At 40.4% G+C, this 19,748-nt stretch overlaps 1 protein-coding gene across 4 annotated transcripts; it reads left to right on the top strand.

The window, feature by feature from the left end:
• Nucleotides 1-8,342: 8,342 nt before the first annotated feature.
• GTSE1 (G2 and S-phase expressed 1) lies at nt 8,343-19,742 on the top strand. 4 transcript variants are annotated; one of them, XM_040596305.1, is made up of 12 exons: nt 8,343-8,440; nt 9,363-9,432; nt 10,170-10,227; nt 10,308-10,923; nt 12,145-12,315; nt 13,702-13,849; nt 15,061-15,438; nt 15,621-15,678; nt 16,091-16,339; nt 17,524-17,704; nt 18,298-18,438; nt 19,332-19,742. In XM_040596305.1, exons 2-12 carry the CDS (start codon nt 9,372-9,374, stop codon nt 19,413-19,415), a joined length of 2,145 nt encoding a protein of 714 aa, XP_040452239.1. In that variant the 5' UTR covers nt 8,343-8,440; nt 9,363-9,371; the 3' UTR covers nt 19,416-19,742. The 4 variants fall into 4 exon arrangements, with proteins under 4 accessions (XP_040452239.1, XP_040452236.1, XP_040452238.1 ...); XM_040596302.1 differs by having other exon boundaries at nt 9,363-9,450; XM_040596304.1 differs by lacking the exon at nt 8,343-8,440 and adding an exon at nt 8,472-8,596 and having other exon boundaries at nt 9,363-9,450.
• Nucleotides 19,743-19,748: the final 6 nt, after the last annotated feature.

The following is a 19,748-nucleotide window of genomic DNA, read 5'->3' as shown; positions in this document are numbered from 1 at the left end:
GTCAGAGGTTCTGCAGGGAAAAAGAGAAGCAGAGGGTAGGCTGCCTGGCATCAGGATGAGTCCTGAGTGCTCTGCTGCCACATCTGCAGGCCACCATGATGAAGGTGGCAGCAGAAGCGATGCAAGTTCACTGATCTGGCAGCTCAATTTATGAGCTGTAGCCTGTGCATCTCTGAGCTGTGTGTTTAGTATTAGTGAAATATGTGTTTCTAAAAGCTATGTACGTTAGAACAAGAGCCAGTCTGATCTACAAAATCTTAAGCAAAGGCAAAGTCCACGTTAGCGGTCATTGAGCTGTTCCAGGAGTGAATTCCCCTCACTGTTAAGTGTGCCTCCCTCCCCAGCTCTGTTCACTGGCTTCCTTCCTTCTGTCATCCTGAGATGCTTTTACCTGTCTGCTTTTACTTCCAAAGCCCTTCACAGTTCACATTGGTCTCCTACAGCCTCAGCTTACCCTTTTGCCTTGTGTTTTCAAAGCAGCACCTGCAGGCCTCCTCCTGTGCCTACGTCAGCTAGGGGAATCTCCCTTTACCCTTTTCAAAATGAGTGATTATTCAGTACCACTCTTTGATCCATTGTCAAAATTCCCTCTCTCCTGCAAAAGCTTTGATGACTGTAAGTTTCCAGCATGCTGAGGCCATTGCCTATCATGCAGCCCCAATTGCCTGGGGTTTTTCGTACTACTGTCAGAATGTCTAAATCCCTTTCTCTTGTTGTGCACTTCAATGATACGTTACAAGGGAGGGACCATCCTTTTGCTTTCACTTGCAGTATTAGTTCATGCTATATGGTTTATGACTGGGGTCCCTACCTCCTATGACAACATATTTAATGTGCTAATCATCCTTTTTTTTATTATTATTCCTTTGTATGCTGTTCTTCAGAGAGCATCATCAAAGCTTTGCTCCCATGTTAAAGCATGACGAGGAGGTATCTTAGCAAGGGTGTTTGCCCAAGTCAGGTAACACTGGCAGAGTGCTGCACAGATACCGGAACGCTGATTCCAGCACCCACACCTGCCCATGGAGAGCTGACACAGGCATCTCTGGTGCTACCCTGTGCTTTGTAAACACTCCTTGAGGTATGCCACGTAGGTCTTTCCAGAAACACTTCCGTTTATGTAGCCCTCCTGATTATGGATGGATACCAAAATGGGGTACACGACACTTACAAGAATTGTGTTGCCTACAGGTACTTTGTAACCACAAACATACATCTGTCTGTTCCTAAGTGTTCAAAATGTCTTGCAGCTCTTCTCTGTTGGACATTGGGTTTTAGTTTAGGCAATGATGAAATCTGGGGGTTAAGCTGAGTTTAAGCTCCAAAGGCTTGGACGACTCTTCCCAATGGCCACTGCCCCTCAAGAGTTGCCAGTCCATTAACCCAAGCTCATCAGGAGTAGACAACCATATAATTAACAAAGAGTTTAACAGAGACTGCCAACTGGCAGTATTTCCAGCAAGTCTGCAGGTTTTCTGATTGGAGTTACTTCCCTGAAAAAGTGAGAGTATGGAATGTCGCCCATCAAGGTTGGGCTGGTGTATGTAGAGGTTGTGACTGCCATGAGGTATTAATGAATTACGGAAAAGCAAGCAGCACTTGAGGATGAATTAAATATATTGGTACAAGACTGAAGACTGAGCCAGGTGGTTCTGCAACAAAGGATGCTTACAAATACAGTTTATTTCATGGTTTTATTCCTGAGTTTATAAAAGCATTACTGTAAGTTAAAAATACACAGATGCCAGTCCCACATAAACTCTCTTCAGCAACAGAGATGAGAATTTGACTTGTTCGGAGGTCTTCCTTTGCCTGAAGGACAGCTGCTTTTATTGACTTTTTTCTTCCTGTGTTGTTGTGACATGGCAGATTATTTGCCTGCTTACAGTGTGTGTTTTACCATGGACAGGTGATCTTAGCAGAGGTAGAGACTGGACAACTTCAGTTCAAAAATGGAAAGCTGGGGTGGATATACAAAACACTGACCAATAAAAACATAAGTTGAACTCTTCTTACTAGCATATTGTGCTTAAAGTTTCATATACATGCGAAGGGTAATCTAAACACGTGTACAGTGCAAACAGGTATATTCATGTTCTGTACATTCCCTATTAAATTACTTCACAGATTCAGTTCCACAAGTAGCAATAGTTTAAGCAGTTAAGGACACTGCAATATGCTGAGACCATTATTTTTTTTACCTCCTGAGTATAGATAATCGACACAAATATTCCTTTAAATATTTGACAAAGAAAGCACGTTGCTGCTAGAAGGACGAATCCTTTCTTGACCAGGCTCCCCAAATTGCCGTTAGAAGGATCATGACAATCACTGTGTAAAGGGTATGGACTGTAGCAAGATCATCTCCGTGCTGATGCTTGAACGCAGAGGTGCTGTGCCAGTTCTCACTTTTGTTCCCATGGGTTTTCTGTCTGTGAGCACGGAGAGAATGTATCCTGCCATAATAACAAGCAAGATCAAGATCAAAATTTATTCTTTTTTATTAACAATTCAATAGTGTTTATAATGAAGTCCTGAGTGTGCATTGTACCATTGACTAGATTTGGGAAAAAGCTCTTCAAACTGGATGGGGCTAATCAAGTAATTTCCATAATTGGAAATGCAAAACATCTACCGGCCACTTGGTATTTCTCTCCCACTGACAGGCAGAGAGACTGGGTATGGGCTTGTTAGAGGACGCACAGTGCTCTTACTCTTCACTGTTGATACAGATCAGTTGTATGAGAAAAAACATACCCTTTCATTTCACATATTATGAAAATGCCAGGGTTTTAAAAAAATTAGTAGTTTCCAAAGCTTTAATCCATGGGAATAAGCACAGTATATGCTATATGAACTTTGCATCCTGCTCTGATAATGTGTTTATATCTCTGCTCTTCAGAGGGGACTTCCCTCGGCATTCTGTGTCAAGGTGAAATTCATTATCCAAAGATAACAATCAGGAGTAACTACACAAAGTGTATCTGCAGAATTCTCTGGAGTAACATTTTACATTGCTTTGCCACCTTTCCCAAACGGTTTGAGAGTAGAAGTGTAAGCCTGTGGTAACTGACCTCCAGTTACTGTTAGCTCCACTGAAAATTGCCTCCTAAGACCCACTGGGCCTGCTGCTTTTTTTTTTGAAGAGAAAAAATTGTTGAATGTCCACAATTTCATCTGGACTGGAATGCCAAAAGGAAATCAATCAGCTTGTGATTTTCATGTAGCTTAGGAAGGGGTCTGAGAAGTATTAGATGTATTACAGCCTGGTTCATACATATTCCTGCTGTTATTATCACAGAAGAGTAAGAGTTACCAAAAATGTTACCACAGATACAGCTTAGAAGTAAAGAGCTTTTAAACACAAATTATATTTATATACTTATGAACATTTGGAATAGACCTGTCAAAACCAATTCATTAAAAATGAAAGACTACGAAGTGCACTCTGCAAAAGGGAATTAATTAATAAAACAGAAGTTCTGCAGCTGAGATTTTACAGAAAGTAGTTGCAGAATTACAAATACACATTTAACATTCGTATCAGGACAAGGGCTACCTTCTATCTAGTGTAACTGCAAATCAAGTAACGCAGTTCATGGTCATCTGGCAGCACCATGTGAAGACCATGACAGGAATATTCTGTCAGTAGTTTCCTTTGCTGTTGCTACCTGAGGGGAATGCAGTATGTGCAGCTTACCTCCTGGAAGCATTCATGGTGTTTTGGTGATTGGATTCCCAATGCGTCAAATTTCTTCTTGCAGAGAGGAAAAGCTCCTTTTTTATCCTCGTTTCTGTGCACAAAAGAGGAAAATCTTCACTCAGTACCAACAAAAATCATCTTTCTTCCAAGCCCACCAACTTGACCAATGCTATCTGGCACCACTTGATATGTGTCAATCAAAGTTCTCAAATTACTGGTTTTCTAAAGCTGATTTTGACATAGTTCTTCAAGAAATTCCCTGGAGCAGCTCACAAGGCAAGTAATGAGTAATCCCAATGACTGGCTTCTTTTAGGTGCTGGGATCCCTTCTTATAAACAGTAGCTCACTGCTAAAGTGTTGCCAAATTCATAGCAACACAAGTACTGCACAGATGGAGGGTGCTAGTGATGAAAAATGCAGGATGAGCTGTAACTCAGAACTACTTTCTATTAGATCACAGGCTATTTTGGCATAAAACTTAGTTCCTTTCTACAATTGAAATTCGTTTAACTTGCCTGGAGTGAAATTTCAAGCCACCATCACTTAAACGTGCTCTAATGTTCCAACATTTCTATGAAAAAGTAGATGACTTCCGCAATAATATGTTGAATTTTATAACATAAATCATATTCAATAAGCAGTATATCAGCACAAAAGAAAGCATTTGGACATTTAGGGTTAGTAAGAAAGTCACATCTATCCTATTCTTCCCTGACCATCTGGAGCCATTAATTAACAAGAGGTTGTGCCAATGCAGAAGTTCTCTCACAAGCTGGGCATTGCATGATTAGCTGGGTTAATGGTGGTTTTAGTATAATAAATCCAATGGTCCAGTAACTATTTGTAGGGCTCGTAAATAAACATATTTGTAGTTTAGAAAAACAGGCCAAAGCCCTTCTTTCCCAAAACAAAAACATACTTGCATCATCTTTAAACTGTCAAAAAAACCTAGCCCCAAACCCAACATTATTTCTCATTTAATTGTTACTTTAAAGTTATTGTCACATATAATTGCTGTTAAGATAAACCTGAACTTGTAGTCCTGGTGCATTTTGCCTTTTCTTCACATACCATTATGTTTTTATATAAATACATTTGGTTCCTTTAGTTTAGTAAAACAATTAGCAATTTCCAAATGTGCCTTGGGATATCACTTACACTCCAGAAAATTAAGACTGAAGACTAAGCTTGTTTACTTATACTCTCAGCAGTCTTTTAATTTCATCAACATCATGACTGTTTTACAGAAACTGATTTGAGTCTCCATTTCCATTAAGCAAACTGGTTACAAGTCTAGTACGTCAGTATGCATTTCAATAGAACTGCACTTGCTGTTTACTTCTAATGGCTAAGTAAAACTGTGTCAATGAAATCAGTGGAGCTACTGAGGATGTGATACCATTCTTCATTATTAGTAATATAGTAAATATAGAAAAATAGAAATATTACAATGACCTGGAGGAAGAAATTTGGACATCAGTAAAGAATTACTGACTTGAATCACTTCTAGCTTTTTCAGACCTAATCCTTAGAATATAGGCAGCTACAACTTTTGGATTCTGTTTTCTTAAATAACATCTACAGAGTGGTAGGTGGTGCAATAAAAGCTGTCCAGTGTCTTTTTTCCTGTATTTTTTTAGTTTTCTTTATACAACTCTTCTGTTTCAGTCCTAGGACCTGTAGCACTTATGGCCTGTTTGCTCCTTTCCCCATTAGTTTCATCTTGTTTTTCTGTTTCTTACAGACACTTTCACTTTTTGACTGAACTAAGCAAAAGGAGGTATGTGCAAGCCTCATCTCAAAAGTATGAGATTGTAGATTTTTGGTCATATAATACACTCTTTAGATCTCCCAACTTTATTCTTCTATCATTATTTTCTTTGTGGAATATCATCCTTTATCATGCACATGGACCCTTGCTCATCTTACTGAAAAAAAATTGCTGTTGAGCTATTAGTGGGACATTCTATAGGATAAAGCCATGCTAGAAAAGAGCAGTAAAAGTATAGAATTGAAATTGTTACATCAGTAATAGTAATTGAAGGATCCATGAGAAAAACACAGAAGAGAACAGCTTTAAAATCCTGAGATAAAAAGCTGGAAGATAGACACCCTGTAACAATGACGGTTGGCCTGTTTTTCCAGCAATGAAGTCTGACGCTTCCCCACTGGACTGACCACTTCCAGACAGGAGGGACACCTGGCGTGATGGTGAGGGAGGAAAAGTGGGAGGTGAGCATGTTAATATTCAGCCTAGTAGCCTATTTGTCCCAGCCATTTACTGTGCATATTAGCTAATAAATGGGATACCTGCTATATACTCAAGTGGCATATATACTGCTTGCGTAGCCCCATGTACCCAGGTACCATAATATGTGGCCAAGCAGAGAAAGGGTTACAAAATATTTTGTCTATATGAAAATAGACAGGTCATTTTTAACCATTCTTATCCAGTGGCTAAATTCCAACCCAGTGATTGTTAAATCATCCCCAAATACCCACAATACATCACTCAACTGCAGTTTCTAAGGCCACGCATCTATTAAATAAAAACCTAAGCACTGCACAGCATTAAATGTCAGAAGAAATAGAGGAGTGGTGTTTTCCTGTTGCTTACTGACATGGGTCTACTTTAATATCTATCAGTCAGTCCTTGTTAATTCGCAGTAGTGATATAAAGAACGAAGTCAAAATTTCTTAGTGACTGAGTATCCTTTATTGGCAGCGCTGGATGCACAAGGGATCCTTCCACCTAACGTGCATGTCTAAAGTAACCAATTATCTTACATTTATACAATGAAACAATTAATATTCAATTAATGCCTATACATATTCATTACATAACCCCGCCTACTCTCGCTTCATATGTTAATTACCTTTTCAGTCCTTTGTGCTTGCACAAATTCCTCCAAGAATTGTGGGCAGGGGTCTTCAGGACGTGGGCGGTGGCCTCTGGGAGGAAGGCCGTAGGTCTTCCATGTCATGGTCTACTTTTCACCTTTTGTCTGGTATGTGATGATCTTGCAAGTTTGCAGTGTTCTTATCGGACTGAGCTAATTTATGACCTTGTCGACCATCTGTTTCTTCTGCTTGTTTCTTTTAGTCACTCCCTCTGGATAACTTATAAACAGGCCCCTTGCTAGAGAAAGTTAAAGAAAGAGAAACAGACTCCTTCTTTCATCAGTTATTTCATTAATTATTTCTTTCAAACTATGGTTACATAACCCAATTACTATACCTACATCCTTTGAGCAAATATAAGTTCTTAGCCTTGGTACAGGGCTGTACGGAGAATTTCATAGTAGCTTTTGTTGTGCAACTACTAGTTTCATTTGAAGATATTTCTTATATTCATTATATTTGAACTATAAGGTTTATTCTATCCAAAAGTGAATTCATACTGATATGGAGAAATAGTGTGAAATGGGGACAATGGACACCGAATGTGATTGTATATGTCTGCTCAAGGAATGTGGGTATGGTGACTGGTCATGGGTGCGGTGTCTGGTCACATAGGCACACAGCTTTGAGGAGACAACTACAGTTTTGAGGAGACACCTGCCCCTCTTCCTCTAACAAAAGGGGCTATTTAAAAGAGAATGAGAAAAGATGAGAGACATTCAAATGCTATCTAGAAGGAGGGAGTGCTAAGTCTCCTTGCTGAAGAAGATCAGATGGTCACAAGGACATGAATCACCTACAAACCTGCAAGACCACTACATTCCAGGAAACGGACTGATAAGCTAATTAACATACGAAGCGGGGTTTAGATAAAGGATATGTATAGGTGTTAATTGAATATTCATTTGTTTCATTGTATAAATGTGGGATGGTTCGTCACTTCGGGTATGCACGCTTGTGGAGGAGCGATCCCCCGTGCATCTGCACGCAATAAACATACCTACTTTATAACTTTCGAGTTATAGAGTCAAATTCCGCACGTCAATACAATATCTGTAGCTGGGACTGACATCCAAGAATCTTGCTATTCAGTGTGTCAGCTGAGGAACCACTACATACCCCTTTCGGTGCAGCCGAGTTACTATTGACAATCACACCCAGAGAAGGAGTGGAGGAACCAAACGGAGCCGTCTGCACCCTCTGCCGCAGCCATCACGGCAGCGGTGCCAGCAGTCCCCGCGGGGCCTGCGCGCCGGCAGGGCCCCGAAGCCCAGGGCAATACCCAGGCGCTCCAGCTGCCTTTCCCTTCCACTGCTGCCCCCACCACGGCACCCAGGTCTGCCAGGCAATCCCGGCTCCGCGGCGCCAAGCAGCAGGAATGAAACAGCCAGGCTAGAACCCTCCCTTGAGGCGCGGAAAGCACCGGAGGAACCCAAGGGCGCGGGAGGGCCGTGACCCCCCACACAGCCACCGGCAGCCACCCAGGCCGCCTGCGGCAGCCTCTGATGGCTCTGGGTTCTGCGATGCTCCGGAGGCCCAGCTCTAGTTCTACCAGACCGCGAGTAACCACATATATTTAATATATAAAAAACCGGCCACGGTTCGCGGGTGAGGCCTCTTAGGGCCGGCGGCCCTTGGGGAGACCCAGCCCCACCCGGCGGCCCTTGGGGAGACCCGGCCCACTACAAGCCCCAGCATGCCCCGGGGCAGGCGCGTGAGGCGTATCGTTCGAACCTGCCAATGAGGGCGTGCGGGGCGCGTCACGTGAGCGGGGCGCGATTTCAAACGTCCCGGCGGCAGCACTGCGCTGCTCTGTGCTCTGCGGCCCCGTGCAGGTAAGCGGCGTGGGGCGGTGGCTGCTGCTGGCCTGGGCCTCTGGTGGTCCCAGCCGCTTCCCCCGCGCTGCGGTGTGGTGTTCGGAGGCCTTCCCTCAAGGTCCGGCTGCAGGGGGGCCGTGGCGGTCGGGGGAGGTCTAGGCGAGCCCGCCTGAGGTGGGTTAGCGGGAGGTCGGCGGGCGGCTGCTCGCGGGGCTCTGTGTGGTTTGTGGGCGGTTCCGCGCACGCCGGGCCGCTTCTCCCCCGGGAGTCTGGGGGGGGGGGGGGGAGCGGCCCTTTTGGCCCCGGTGGGCTCTGCTGAGCTGCCCCGCGAGGGACCAGTTCTGGTGGGCCCGTGCTCCGCATTAATCATCTTTCTAGCCTAGCGGCCCAGCAGGCGCTACTGAGGGTCTGCTGGCAACCTCATGGCAAAGCCTGGGCGGGTCGTGTTAAGGTACAGAAGATGGGGTGTGATGGGTTTCTCTCCGCAAGTGAAAGGCCCTGCCTTTAAATGCGACACGTATTTGCTCTGCCGGAGGACGCCAGTCTCGAATTAGAGCTGTGAAAAGCTGGGGGTGGCAGTGTTCTGCTGCAAATGGCTAGCTTTGGCCCATTGCAGCTATGCTCATATGAGGAATTTAGTTGCTGAACACAGAGTTTGCGTTAAGGAATTTAAGAAATCCTAGGCATCACTGTTTTATTTGAAGGCTTTTTACAGAGGTTGTAGTGCCTCACATATACATAATCTCAGGTAATTTGATGGCATGTTTCGAGAAAGGATGGTGAGATGCGTGACATCCCATAGACCATGTTTGCATAGCTGTCCCTAAATGTAAGCCTTCAAAGGGAATGTTTACCACCTTGCTAATTTGGCAGTATCTGAAAACTCTGACCTTATTGTTGCATTTTAAATTTACTGCATAGCTAATAATATATTTTCCAGACACTCCAGATGGAGGAAGGGAAAGAAATGGCAACACATTCTCTGAGTCATGTGATTGAAGAAAAAACAGGTATTTGCATGAGCAACGGTAGGTGGAGAACATGTTGGGATACTCTCTAACTGGTGTATCCCTTATTAAATGTTAAGACAGTTCAGATCAGTAGGCATTCTGTATCTGCTTTATATCTTGTTCTGTGTACTGGTTTCCTTGGATGGGCTGATTTTGCCACTCTCAGACTTACAAGCCTAGCTTCCTCAAGTGCTTGTGGAGCACTGGTGTTAGAGAGCATGCCTAGCAGCATCATGATGTCATCAGCCTATCTTCTGTATATCTAATCTGAGCTCATCCCTTTTCCTTATTTGTCTACTGCAGATTTGATTAATATTTAGTGTATGCATTGGTTAACAGGAAAACTAACCTTTCTCACTGACTCCTGTTACTGTCCTCTGGTAATCTGAACCAGAAAAGAACTGACACATAGGACAGCTGCATTGTCATATAGGTCTAGATTATATAGTCTCACTTCATTGGAGGCTTTCCCACAGTCAGATCCCATGTTCCTATTACAGATGCATAGAAATTAGCATTAAGATCTTTCATGATATTTGAGCATCTATCAAAATTATGGTCATAGTTGTACCTTCAATTTGCTTGACCTAAGACATGTTTTTATTGCTTTAATTATTTAAACTAATTAGTTAAACTTTTTTTGCCATCTGACATTAGCTTCACCAAATTGTCAAAGTATAGTGCAGTTGTTTTTATTGCAAATCCCTGCTGTGACAAAATCCTTGTTACAATTTCAGATTTTCCTCTTCTGTCTGATGAAAAGTTTGATTTTGACCTTTCACTGTCTCCAGCAAGGTAAGTGAAGGGTCTACAGGTAAACCTACCTTTAAAATGGACACATGTAAGGTGCTGGGCTGACATGTTTTTCTTTTTAGTGGAAGTGAAGATGAAGTTTTTGTTGGACCTTTGAGACACAAAGAAAAATGTGTTGCTGTCAATATTGAAGCAAATCAAATTGCTAAAAAAGAGAATGCGTCTGCTTCTGATGATAAACTCACGTGGACCCCACTTACAGGCGAGAAATTTGTGGAAATTTTCAAAGAAGCTCATTTATTAGCACTGCAAATAGAGACTGGAAGCAAGAATAAACAGACTAAAATAAGCCAGTCAGAAGAACGAGAAAACAAGATTATAGAAAAATTTGTGGAGGACTCAAAGTCAAAATTGAAAATGCTGAGAAATCAAAATATAGCGAAAAGTCCCAGGGCTGTTAAAAGGGAGACATACTGTGTGCAGGATAGCCCAGCATGTCAGCTGCCACCTTGTTTTCAGAAGGAATCAGATAAACTTTTGTCAGGTGACAAAACATATGTTCCTTATACTCCTCCAAACAGAAGCCCTGTTAAAAATTGTGTATCTCCTATAAAAATAACTGATTCACCTCTGACACAAGAACAGAAAACTAAGGAAAGAAATATGAAGGCAACTGGTGAACTGTCAATGGCAAAACCTTCATCTACTCTTGACAAAAGCAATTTGACTATTGGAAAGGTAAAGATAGCTTCTGGGCAACAGTGTTTTCTTTAAACATGGCCTTTGTGTGTTTTAGGAATGTTTGGTAACTGTCTACATGCTTTTATTTTTAAAAGTGAACTTAATCTTCTGATGCTTATCTGTCATAAGATCCTTAGGCAGCAAACTTTATTGTATATAAAAAAGAAAAGACAAGGCAGATACTATGGTATAGTAGCAAACTTGTTTAACTGTTAAGACAATGAAAAGCATCTGCAGGCAAATTTCTTTTCCACTGCATTCTGGTTTTGTGAATACCATCATTCCGGCTTCAGTTTAAACACTGATTTGTTGCTGCTAAAATTACTGCACTATTCTTAGTGACTTCACATGCAAAAATGGCTTTGTTTACTGTTAACCCTTGTCAATGGAGGTGGTGGTGGTGGGAAACCCACAATTATTTCAATAGGACAGGAGAATCTTTTAACTCTAGTTCTGTCTGTGACTTGTCTCAATCATGAAAAGCACTGATTAATGGTGTTACATTTAAGATGTGGCTATGTGACCAGCTGGAAATGTTATCCTAGGATAGCAAGCACATGGTTGTTAGTGACCTTGTGTACTCAAATCCCAGTCTCTAGATATCTTCTGGATTTTGTTGCTCTACATCTTATGGCTTAGGGTCCAGTATGTACTGCAGGCGTTACTGGAAATGTGATATTAGCTCCTTGGAAACTTATCACCTATAGAAAATAGAGGACCCTCTGATTCCTGTATGACATAAATCTCCTGATTTTTTGGGTGCTATAAGAAAAGGCAGTCTTAATGTTTTAACTAGACAAATTGTAGCCCACTGTCTAAATAGACAGCTTGGATGATTCAGTCTGCTATTGTAACATCTCATAGTTTGGAAAGCTAAAGTGAAGCAGAAGAATATGAATTAAACTATGTTCTCATAGTTGTAAGGACCAGCTGTTACAGTATGTGGATAAACATGATTGAAATCTGTGCTGATGAATTGTTGCAGTGCTGTCCTTAGGTTGATGCTCAATATCTGGGTTCAAGTATGTTCTAGTACTTCACAAATATACTCGCTAGACTAACTTTAAACTATATTAGTGTAAAGACTAAGGACTTGTTTGGGTTCAAAGGCTTCTTCATTGACTGTTGTTTCTTAACAAAATTAACTTGTGTAAAAAAGCTTTATAGCATTTTCTAGAAACACTAGTAATTTTTAAACTGTTGCGTTGAAATTTGCAGCCCAAACCAGGGAAACATAGTAGTATTTCTACAAAAAGAGACTTGAACAGCATGGGATCATCTGAAGATCTAATTTCTGATAAATCCAGTGCTGCTTCAGATGTCTTTGAGTCTTCATTCAGTGGCAGTTCCTCAGTGCAAGGCAAAAAAGCCCTTCCTGCACCAAGTAAGGTAATGGCAAGCATTCTTAATAGGGAAATAATTGTTGTGGTGTTCCAATAAAAAGAAACTGAATATAGTTTACCTTATAATTTAAAGCTATATCTCTGTGTATAATGGTTTTAAGAAAAAGTAGTTTCTGTTCTATAATTGCTGTTCTTGAATGTGTTCCAAGTCTATAATAGAATGAACATACTTAAGAGCAACTATAAATGTATTGGATTAATAAACATTACCTTTGTTTTTAAAGCACTAGCTGAAGGTCAGTGATCAGCAGTTTTCTGTGGGGAATAAAGCTTTTGATGTGTGTAGGTAACTAAAGCATATGAAAAAGCTGCCATAACTTGTATGAAGGTAGAATACCTATAGCTGTCAGGAGTTGTTTTGAAGCATTAGAAACCCGCTTCCATGCTGCGTGCCACTTCAGTGAACCACAGGCTGGTGACTGGTTGGAAGGGACCTCTTGGTTTGGTCCAACCCTCTGCTCAAGCACAGCCACCTAGTGTTGGTTGCCCAGGACCATGTCCAGACAGACCCTGAATATATCTAAGGATGATGGCGGCTCAACCTCTCTGGGCAACCTGTGCACAGTGCTTGGTGACCCTCACAGTAAAAAGTGTTCCTTGATGTTCAGAGGTAGAACTTTCTGTGTCTCAGTCTGTACCAGTTACCTCTGGTTCTGTCACTGGGTGCCACCAGGCACTGCCCTTTCAGATATTTGTTTATATTGATGAGACTCACCTTGATCCTTCTTTTCTTTAGGCTGAACAGTCCCAGCGCTCTAAACCATTTCCTCAAATGGCAGATGCTTCGGTCCCTTAATCATTACCATCTTAGTGGCCCTTTGCTGGACTCTTTCCAGTAGCTCCAAATAGTTCTTATACTGGGGTGCCTGAAAGGTAGACACATCTTCATGTGTGGCCTCCCCAGTGCTGAGCAGAGGGGAAGGGTCACCTCCCTCAGCCTGCTGGCAACACTCTTCCTAATGCAGCCCAGGATACTGTTAGCATTCTTTGCTGCAAGAGCACATTGCTGCCTCAGGTCCAGCTTGTCTGCCAGCACTCTCAAGGGCCTTTTCTGCAAAGCTGGTTTCCAGCTGCTTAGTGCCTAGTGTATACAGGTGCCTGGGGTTACTCCTTTTATTCTTTAATCTCTTTTAAGTCCATACTCAAGTTTGTGGCAAAAATAAAAATAATAGTCTATCTCTTAGATCTGATGTTCCAGTCTGTGTAATAACCCAGATGTAATGGAACTAAGAAAATCTACTTTTTAAACTTTAATCTGAGGGAGATTCTCTAAAATTCACAAATAAAAAGCTAAAATATCAAGAAAAAGCATATCAAAGTATTATGTTAAATAGTGCTTTTGCTTTTGAATAAACTATATTCTCTGACTCAGCCTGGCTTGAAGAAGATAACACATATGAAACTTCCTGGTGTTGCCAGTGGTCTCACAACAAAGACTACTTCATCGTCTTCATCATCAGTTTTCAGCATGAACTCGAGTCTGGATTCAAGTTTACCTTTTTCTCCCATAGGAAAAAATGGTAATCACTCTTAATACAGATTTGTGCCACAAATCCATTTTGAATTGCTAAGCATATCTTGGACTGTGGGTTTGGATGTTTTAATGGTGTCCAGTATATAGAAGCAGTAAGAAATGCTTTGTATGGGGAGTAAGATTTTGTAGGCTAGCCCAATAAACCCCTGTGGACTAAAGATAAATCTTAGAATTCTATTTGTAGAAACTAGGTTCCTGTAAGCCTGATACCTGTGTGGGAGGGTCTGACACAACTAGAAAGTAAGCAATGCCTCATGAAACCTGTTCTTCTTGCACACGATCTCTGTTATAGCCAAGCGTGCGAGCTGAGTGCTGCAAACTTGTCTAACTTGAATTCAAAAAAAAACAAAAAAAAAAACCACAACAAACCACCACCACCAAAACAACTGAAATGGAGAAGGGAGGTGGAAGTCCTAGTTTGAAGTTTCTGTAAGCCTAATAAAATTATGCGACTTACTCAAGCAGACTGGAAAAAACCTCTGGGGAAATAACTGAATACAACCAAGAGGCTTATACTATGAGGAGGACATCAATTTGACCCTCTCAGTAAGCATGAAAGGATCAGAAAAATAGTCTCCTAAAAATACTGAGAGATGTAAGCATCACAGTTCTTGTAAATCTATCAAGATACCAAGTTGATACAAACTTTTATTTTGTGCTTTGTTTCTGGATGGATAATGTATTAGTAAAAGTTAAAGCTTAATAAGAATTATTTTATATGATTAGAAGCATCAGGATTCATCCTATTAATGGAAGTAACATACAGACTAAAAGCAAGAACCATACAGAAAACAGAAAAGCATGTGTGGAGTATTTCAGCCCGTGGTGTTAATCCCCATAACTTGAACTATTACCTTGAATGCCTTTTTAAGGGAACAGAGTGAAAATATGCTGGGGGAAAATGTTGAAAACGTAACTTGAATCTGCAAGCTGTTTTGGCATTCCTTGAAGAATATTCTTTTCACTGATTGCAGTGATTCAGAAATTTGGTGAGGAGGCTTTCTAAAACAGACAAAATTGGTGGGCAATTCAGGGAGTAAGTTTTCAGTAATTATTTGTGTTCTTAAATTTTTTGTTTGAACAAGAATTTAAATGCTGTAATTTGCTGGGTTTTTTTCCTATGTGAGCATAATTGCTCTAGTCAAAACCTTAGCAATAAGTGATGATTCAGAAATAAAACTTAACTTTCTATTTCAGGAAAATCAAGCACGTCTTCAAAAGCTAGTGTGAATGGTTCTAAGATTTCATCCAGTACAAACAGGCTGGCCCTTGTCAGACCTACCAGCGTGTCATCTCTGCAGGCTGCCAACACTGAGAAATCCAGGAAGCAAGCAAGATCTGTTAGTGCTCCCAGAACATCTAGACCTGTAAGCTTGTCTAAATCTTCAGCTTCTGCAGTATCATCTGAGGCTGTAGGCAGTGGAACTCAGAGGCTAAGCTCTGTTCCCAGTCTGCAGAAGTTACGTCTGCAGAATAAAGATGGAAGTGCAACAAAAGGAAGTCAATGTCCAAAGGCCAAGGCTACAGTTTTGTCCTTTCCTACAAGTCAGACTAAGGTTCCAGTGAAGACTGGAGGTAGGTGCATACTTTGCATGACCTGTGTTCTAGCCTGGCTGTTAAAAGCAAATGTTACTTTGAATGCTTTTTATTTGTTTCATCACACTCTTTTCCATCTCTTGAAAAGAATTAGTATTTTAAGTGCAAGGTATGTTACTAAAAAAAATCTGGCTAGCAATTAACAAAACTTTTCTCTTTAGATACAGCACCAAAAGCAACATCATCTCTTGGATTAACATTTTGTGGCACACTTGGAAGGTAGGGCTTAACTGAAAATTGAACATGGCATACTTCTTTGAATGCAACGTGGTTGGGTGTTGTAACAGTTTTTAGAAGTTCTAACTTCATTATGTAGTCCCTTGAGTCTCTCCAGGTGAGCTGCGTTAATGCTTATTGGAATGGATTTAAAACAAAACCTCAAAAGTAAATGGAACACACACACCCCAACTCTCTTCAGAAGAAGAGGGGTTTCTTTGTAGTGCTAAATAGACTAGAGCCATTCATAAAAGAATTATTGTGAAATAAAAGCTCTTGCTATGCTGTGTTTAAAACTTTATGATGATTACAGTTCTCTTACTGACCAAAGGGAAACCAATCTCTATTTTTTAGTAGAATAGTTTGAATAGAACTGTTTCTAGAAGCTTTTGGCTAATGCATGTTCCTTTCTTAGTGCCATGGCAGTTAGCACTCCTGTGAAAGCCTCAGGAGATGACATCTTTCAGAATTCTTGTTTTCTGGAGAGGTCTGCCTCTGTGACTCCTGCCAGTCTGAAACAGTCTGGATTACCTACACCTGTTCATCGTATCTCAGGATTTCCAGCAGTGACTCCTAAAACTGCACCAAGAATGGTGTTTTCTCCACATACTGTATCTGTTCACCGAAGCAGCAGCTTTTCTACCAAAAAGATGCTTATGGCTGGGTAAGACAGAAACCTTCATATATGAAATTAGTATTGTAGGCCAACTACTTCTAAATGAGTTTTAATGATGGCTTTCAGGTTTCAAGGACCTCTGCTAAATGTTAGAATAAAGCATTTGAACATAGATGCTGTATAGGACTAATAAATATTTATATTTTGTGACTAGTAAAATACTGTAAGCCTTACTGAGATAAGTTGATATCTAACATTAAAGAATTATAACCTCTAACGGGATGTTATTTGTATTTATTGAGCTAGCAGACAGCCTAAAACTTGTATCTGTTGCTCTGACTGAAATCAGATTTGGTGTTTGTGTTGTTTTGCTATTGCCTCCTGATGAAGGAATTAACTGGTTAAAATACATATTACTGTTAACTTTGTCTTAGACTGTTGCTAATGCTTCTGCAAAATTATGCTTTAAAGCATCAGTCAAAAAGCTAATGATAGTCAACTGAACTTTAGTTTCTCAGCAGGCTTACCTACATTTCAATTGAATTAATTGCTTGCAGAATGGGTGAATCCTACACTGTTAGTTACATTAATGTTGCCTTCATATCATCAGCACAACAGCTTCTCACAGGTACCATACATATGTATGCAGGCTTGCTTCATGGTTGGTGAAGAACAACAATATGAAAGTAGGAATGATTCATGGCTAGAAAGCTCTTCCTGTATGTCATGTTACTTAGGCTAAGTATCCAACATGGTGTTTTCTGTCAAGGAAAGACTCAACTTTACAATGATTTATCATACATCACATTACAATGCCTGGTCCTCCAGCCAGCGTCAGTATTTCCTCTCCGCAGGGACTCAAGTGGGTTGCTCAGTGATACGCAGTATCAGTACTTGTTTGCTATTTGTTCCTTAAAAGTCTAAAAAAATCCAAAATCCTATGTGTGAACCTTGGGCTGCATGCATATTTCACTTAAGATTAAAATCTTCATCATCCCAAAATCATTAGCTCTTGGGTTTTTTGCATGAGTAGGCTATAAATTTATTGCAGCATAAAATATCTTGTATTTTGTAGGTAACTAGTATACTTTGGGATGAAAATATGGGAAGCCTTTTGGTCACTAAAACTTAGGGTAAAAAGGAGAAAATGATGCTAGGGTATTAGCTTGTGTGTCTTCTAACAGAGTTCTTTAATCAGTGTGAACTACCATTGCCAATGCTCTTTTCCCTAGCTCTAAACAGACAAAGGAGAGTAAGACACAGATGTTGTCTTCAGAAGATGATGTATCTCCTCCACCTGTGCTACCTCTTGTGCTTAACTTCTCACCAGACAAAACTGCTACAGAACTAGTAGAAAATGAATTAAAAGAGGTTGAAATACAAAAGCAGCTGGCTGAAGAGAAACAGACTGAGGTAAGAGCTAACATTACTTAGTAGTTCTGTAGAAAAGTGTAAACTGTTTGAAAACAGAATTATTTCAAGATGAGGGGTAAGTAGGAAAACCAGTTCAGTACACCTGAAGTTAAAAATGGATTAAGCATGGGCACCCTCTAGTGTCTTTTTTAGCACTGAACTGTTTCCATTAAGTTTGTTCCTATGTCAAAGATGAATGGTCAAGTATTTGCAGGTTTCATATTAAATTTCCACTTCTGGGTAAGTGCTGTGAAATCCTTGTGGATTTGATTAGAAAAGTAACATGACATAATAACTGTAGTCATTTATTAAAGGATTTTAAATTTAACTTTAAGTGAAAAATTGTTTTATGCCTCAAGGAGCTTTTTTCTTTGTCTTGCTATATTTTCCCTATTTGTGATGTTCTCCATTGGCAGAGCAAGAGCTGAGGTTTTTACACTGTTTGCAAACAATCCTGTATGAAAAATACCCAACCTATACATTAAGCCTTTCCTGTAGTTATTACAGCTGTATAAGCTAAACTGACTGACTGCCTAAATGTTTATGAAGGGAACAGGGGAGGAAACTGTAACTATCTTTTTTTTTTTTTTGAGGCCTTACTGGTAGATATTGGAGTAGACAAATCTCTCCCACATGCTTTAGAATGTGAATGTAGACCTCTGATTGACCTTTCCAATACTCCCGAAGTGAATAAGATTACTCCTTTAAAGCCTACACTCTCGGGGCAAGTAAAGGTAAGTTATATTCAAATCTTCTGGTGCAAATAGGCTAGCAGAAAAAGTCAACTGGCTCCACATAACTTGTCTGCAAAGCAGCTCCCAATGCTTTGAGAATTATTTACTATTAGCTCAATATGTTCAGTATGATACTACATACTAAGGTGCTTGTAAGGAAAGAGAACATGATGTTTCAACTCAGTGTGTTCTAAACTGGAGCTCAGTGAATCTGCAAATAGGAAGAGGAGGAGGATGAAGAAAGAACCTAATGTTTAAAGCAGTTCTTAAAGAATGAAACTCTTCTAAAGAAGGAAGCGAATGCTGTCTTCGGTAGAGTAGGCATGCTGACTCTTGTTTTTGTTTTCTTGCAAATTTTCAGTTCTAAGTTTGACAAGCATTTCTGGGCAAGTTTTTTGTACACTAGTGGCTTGAAGGTAGATGCCTTTAGATGTTGTCAGATGAATGGTGATAATGATGAGGATGTAGCCTTTGATGACATTAGGTGTAGCTGGGATCAATTTAGTATCGGGGGTCCTTCAAAGTTCCTCAAAAGAGGATCACAGAAGTCTGGCTTGTGGAGGCATGTTCAGAGATGTTCAGAAGTACTCTGCTCTGCCTGGATGACACTGTCACTTGAATATGCATAGTAGTGAAATTTAGAAAAGGCTTTTAGGCTTTTAAGGTGGGTACGGGCAATACCTTGTGAGAAGCTTGTGCTTGTCTAAGAATGAGCTACATGTTTAAAAACCTGAAACTAAAAGTTTGAGTGTGGTGCTTGTATCTGTCTTCTGGATACTAATAGGAATCCTAAACAAAAAAGGTACTTGAAGGCTAGCAGTGGTAATATGTTATTATAGTAGTTATGTACAATGGCTGGCTACAATACCTAAATTTTAATGTTTTTCTTTCAGCTGATCGATTTCAGTTCGCCTCTTATCACTCTGAGTCCTGATGTGAACAAAGAAAATCAGGATTCCCCTCTACTCAAGTTCTGAACTAGAGATGAAATGAAGAATGCTTGGCATCTGTGATCTGTAAAGTGTTTAGGTGCTACTCTTCTCGCATACAGGTTTTTTTTTTTTGAAGATGGCTATTCATTACCTGATGAGCTGCATTAATACAATAGAATTCTAAGTCTTGATATAGTCAAGCAGAGTCTGATTAATGGTTCTGTCTATGGATGTGCTGCAATGGATGTACTTAAACTGTGTTGCTCTAGGGCAGAAAGGTATGTTCTCTGTAATGGAACCTTCCTACCAATTGTGTTTTGATTCTGTATCCCCTGTGTGCAACAAAGATTTAATTTAAAATAAATTAGTTGTACAAAA

This window comes from Falco naumanni, chromosome 5, assembly GCF_017639655.2.
Source record: "Falco naumanni isolate bFalNau1 chromosome 5, bFalNau1.pat, whole genome shotgun sequence".
NCBI classification, from domain to species: domain Eukaryota; kingdom Metazoa; phylum Chordata; class Aves; order Falconiformes; family Falconidae; genus Falco; species Falco naumanni.
Note: the sequence above shows the minus strand (reverse complement) of the source record. Positions and strands in the feature narration are given on the sequence as shown.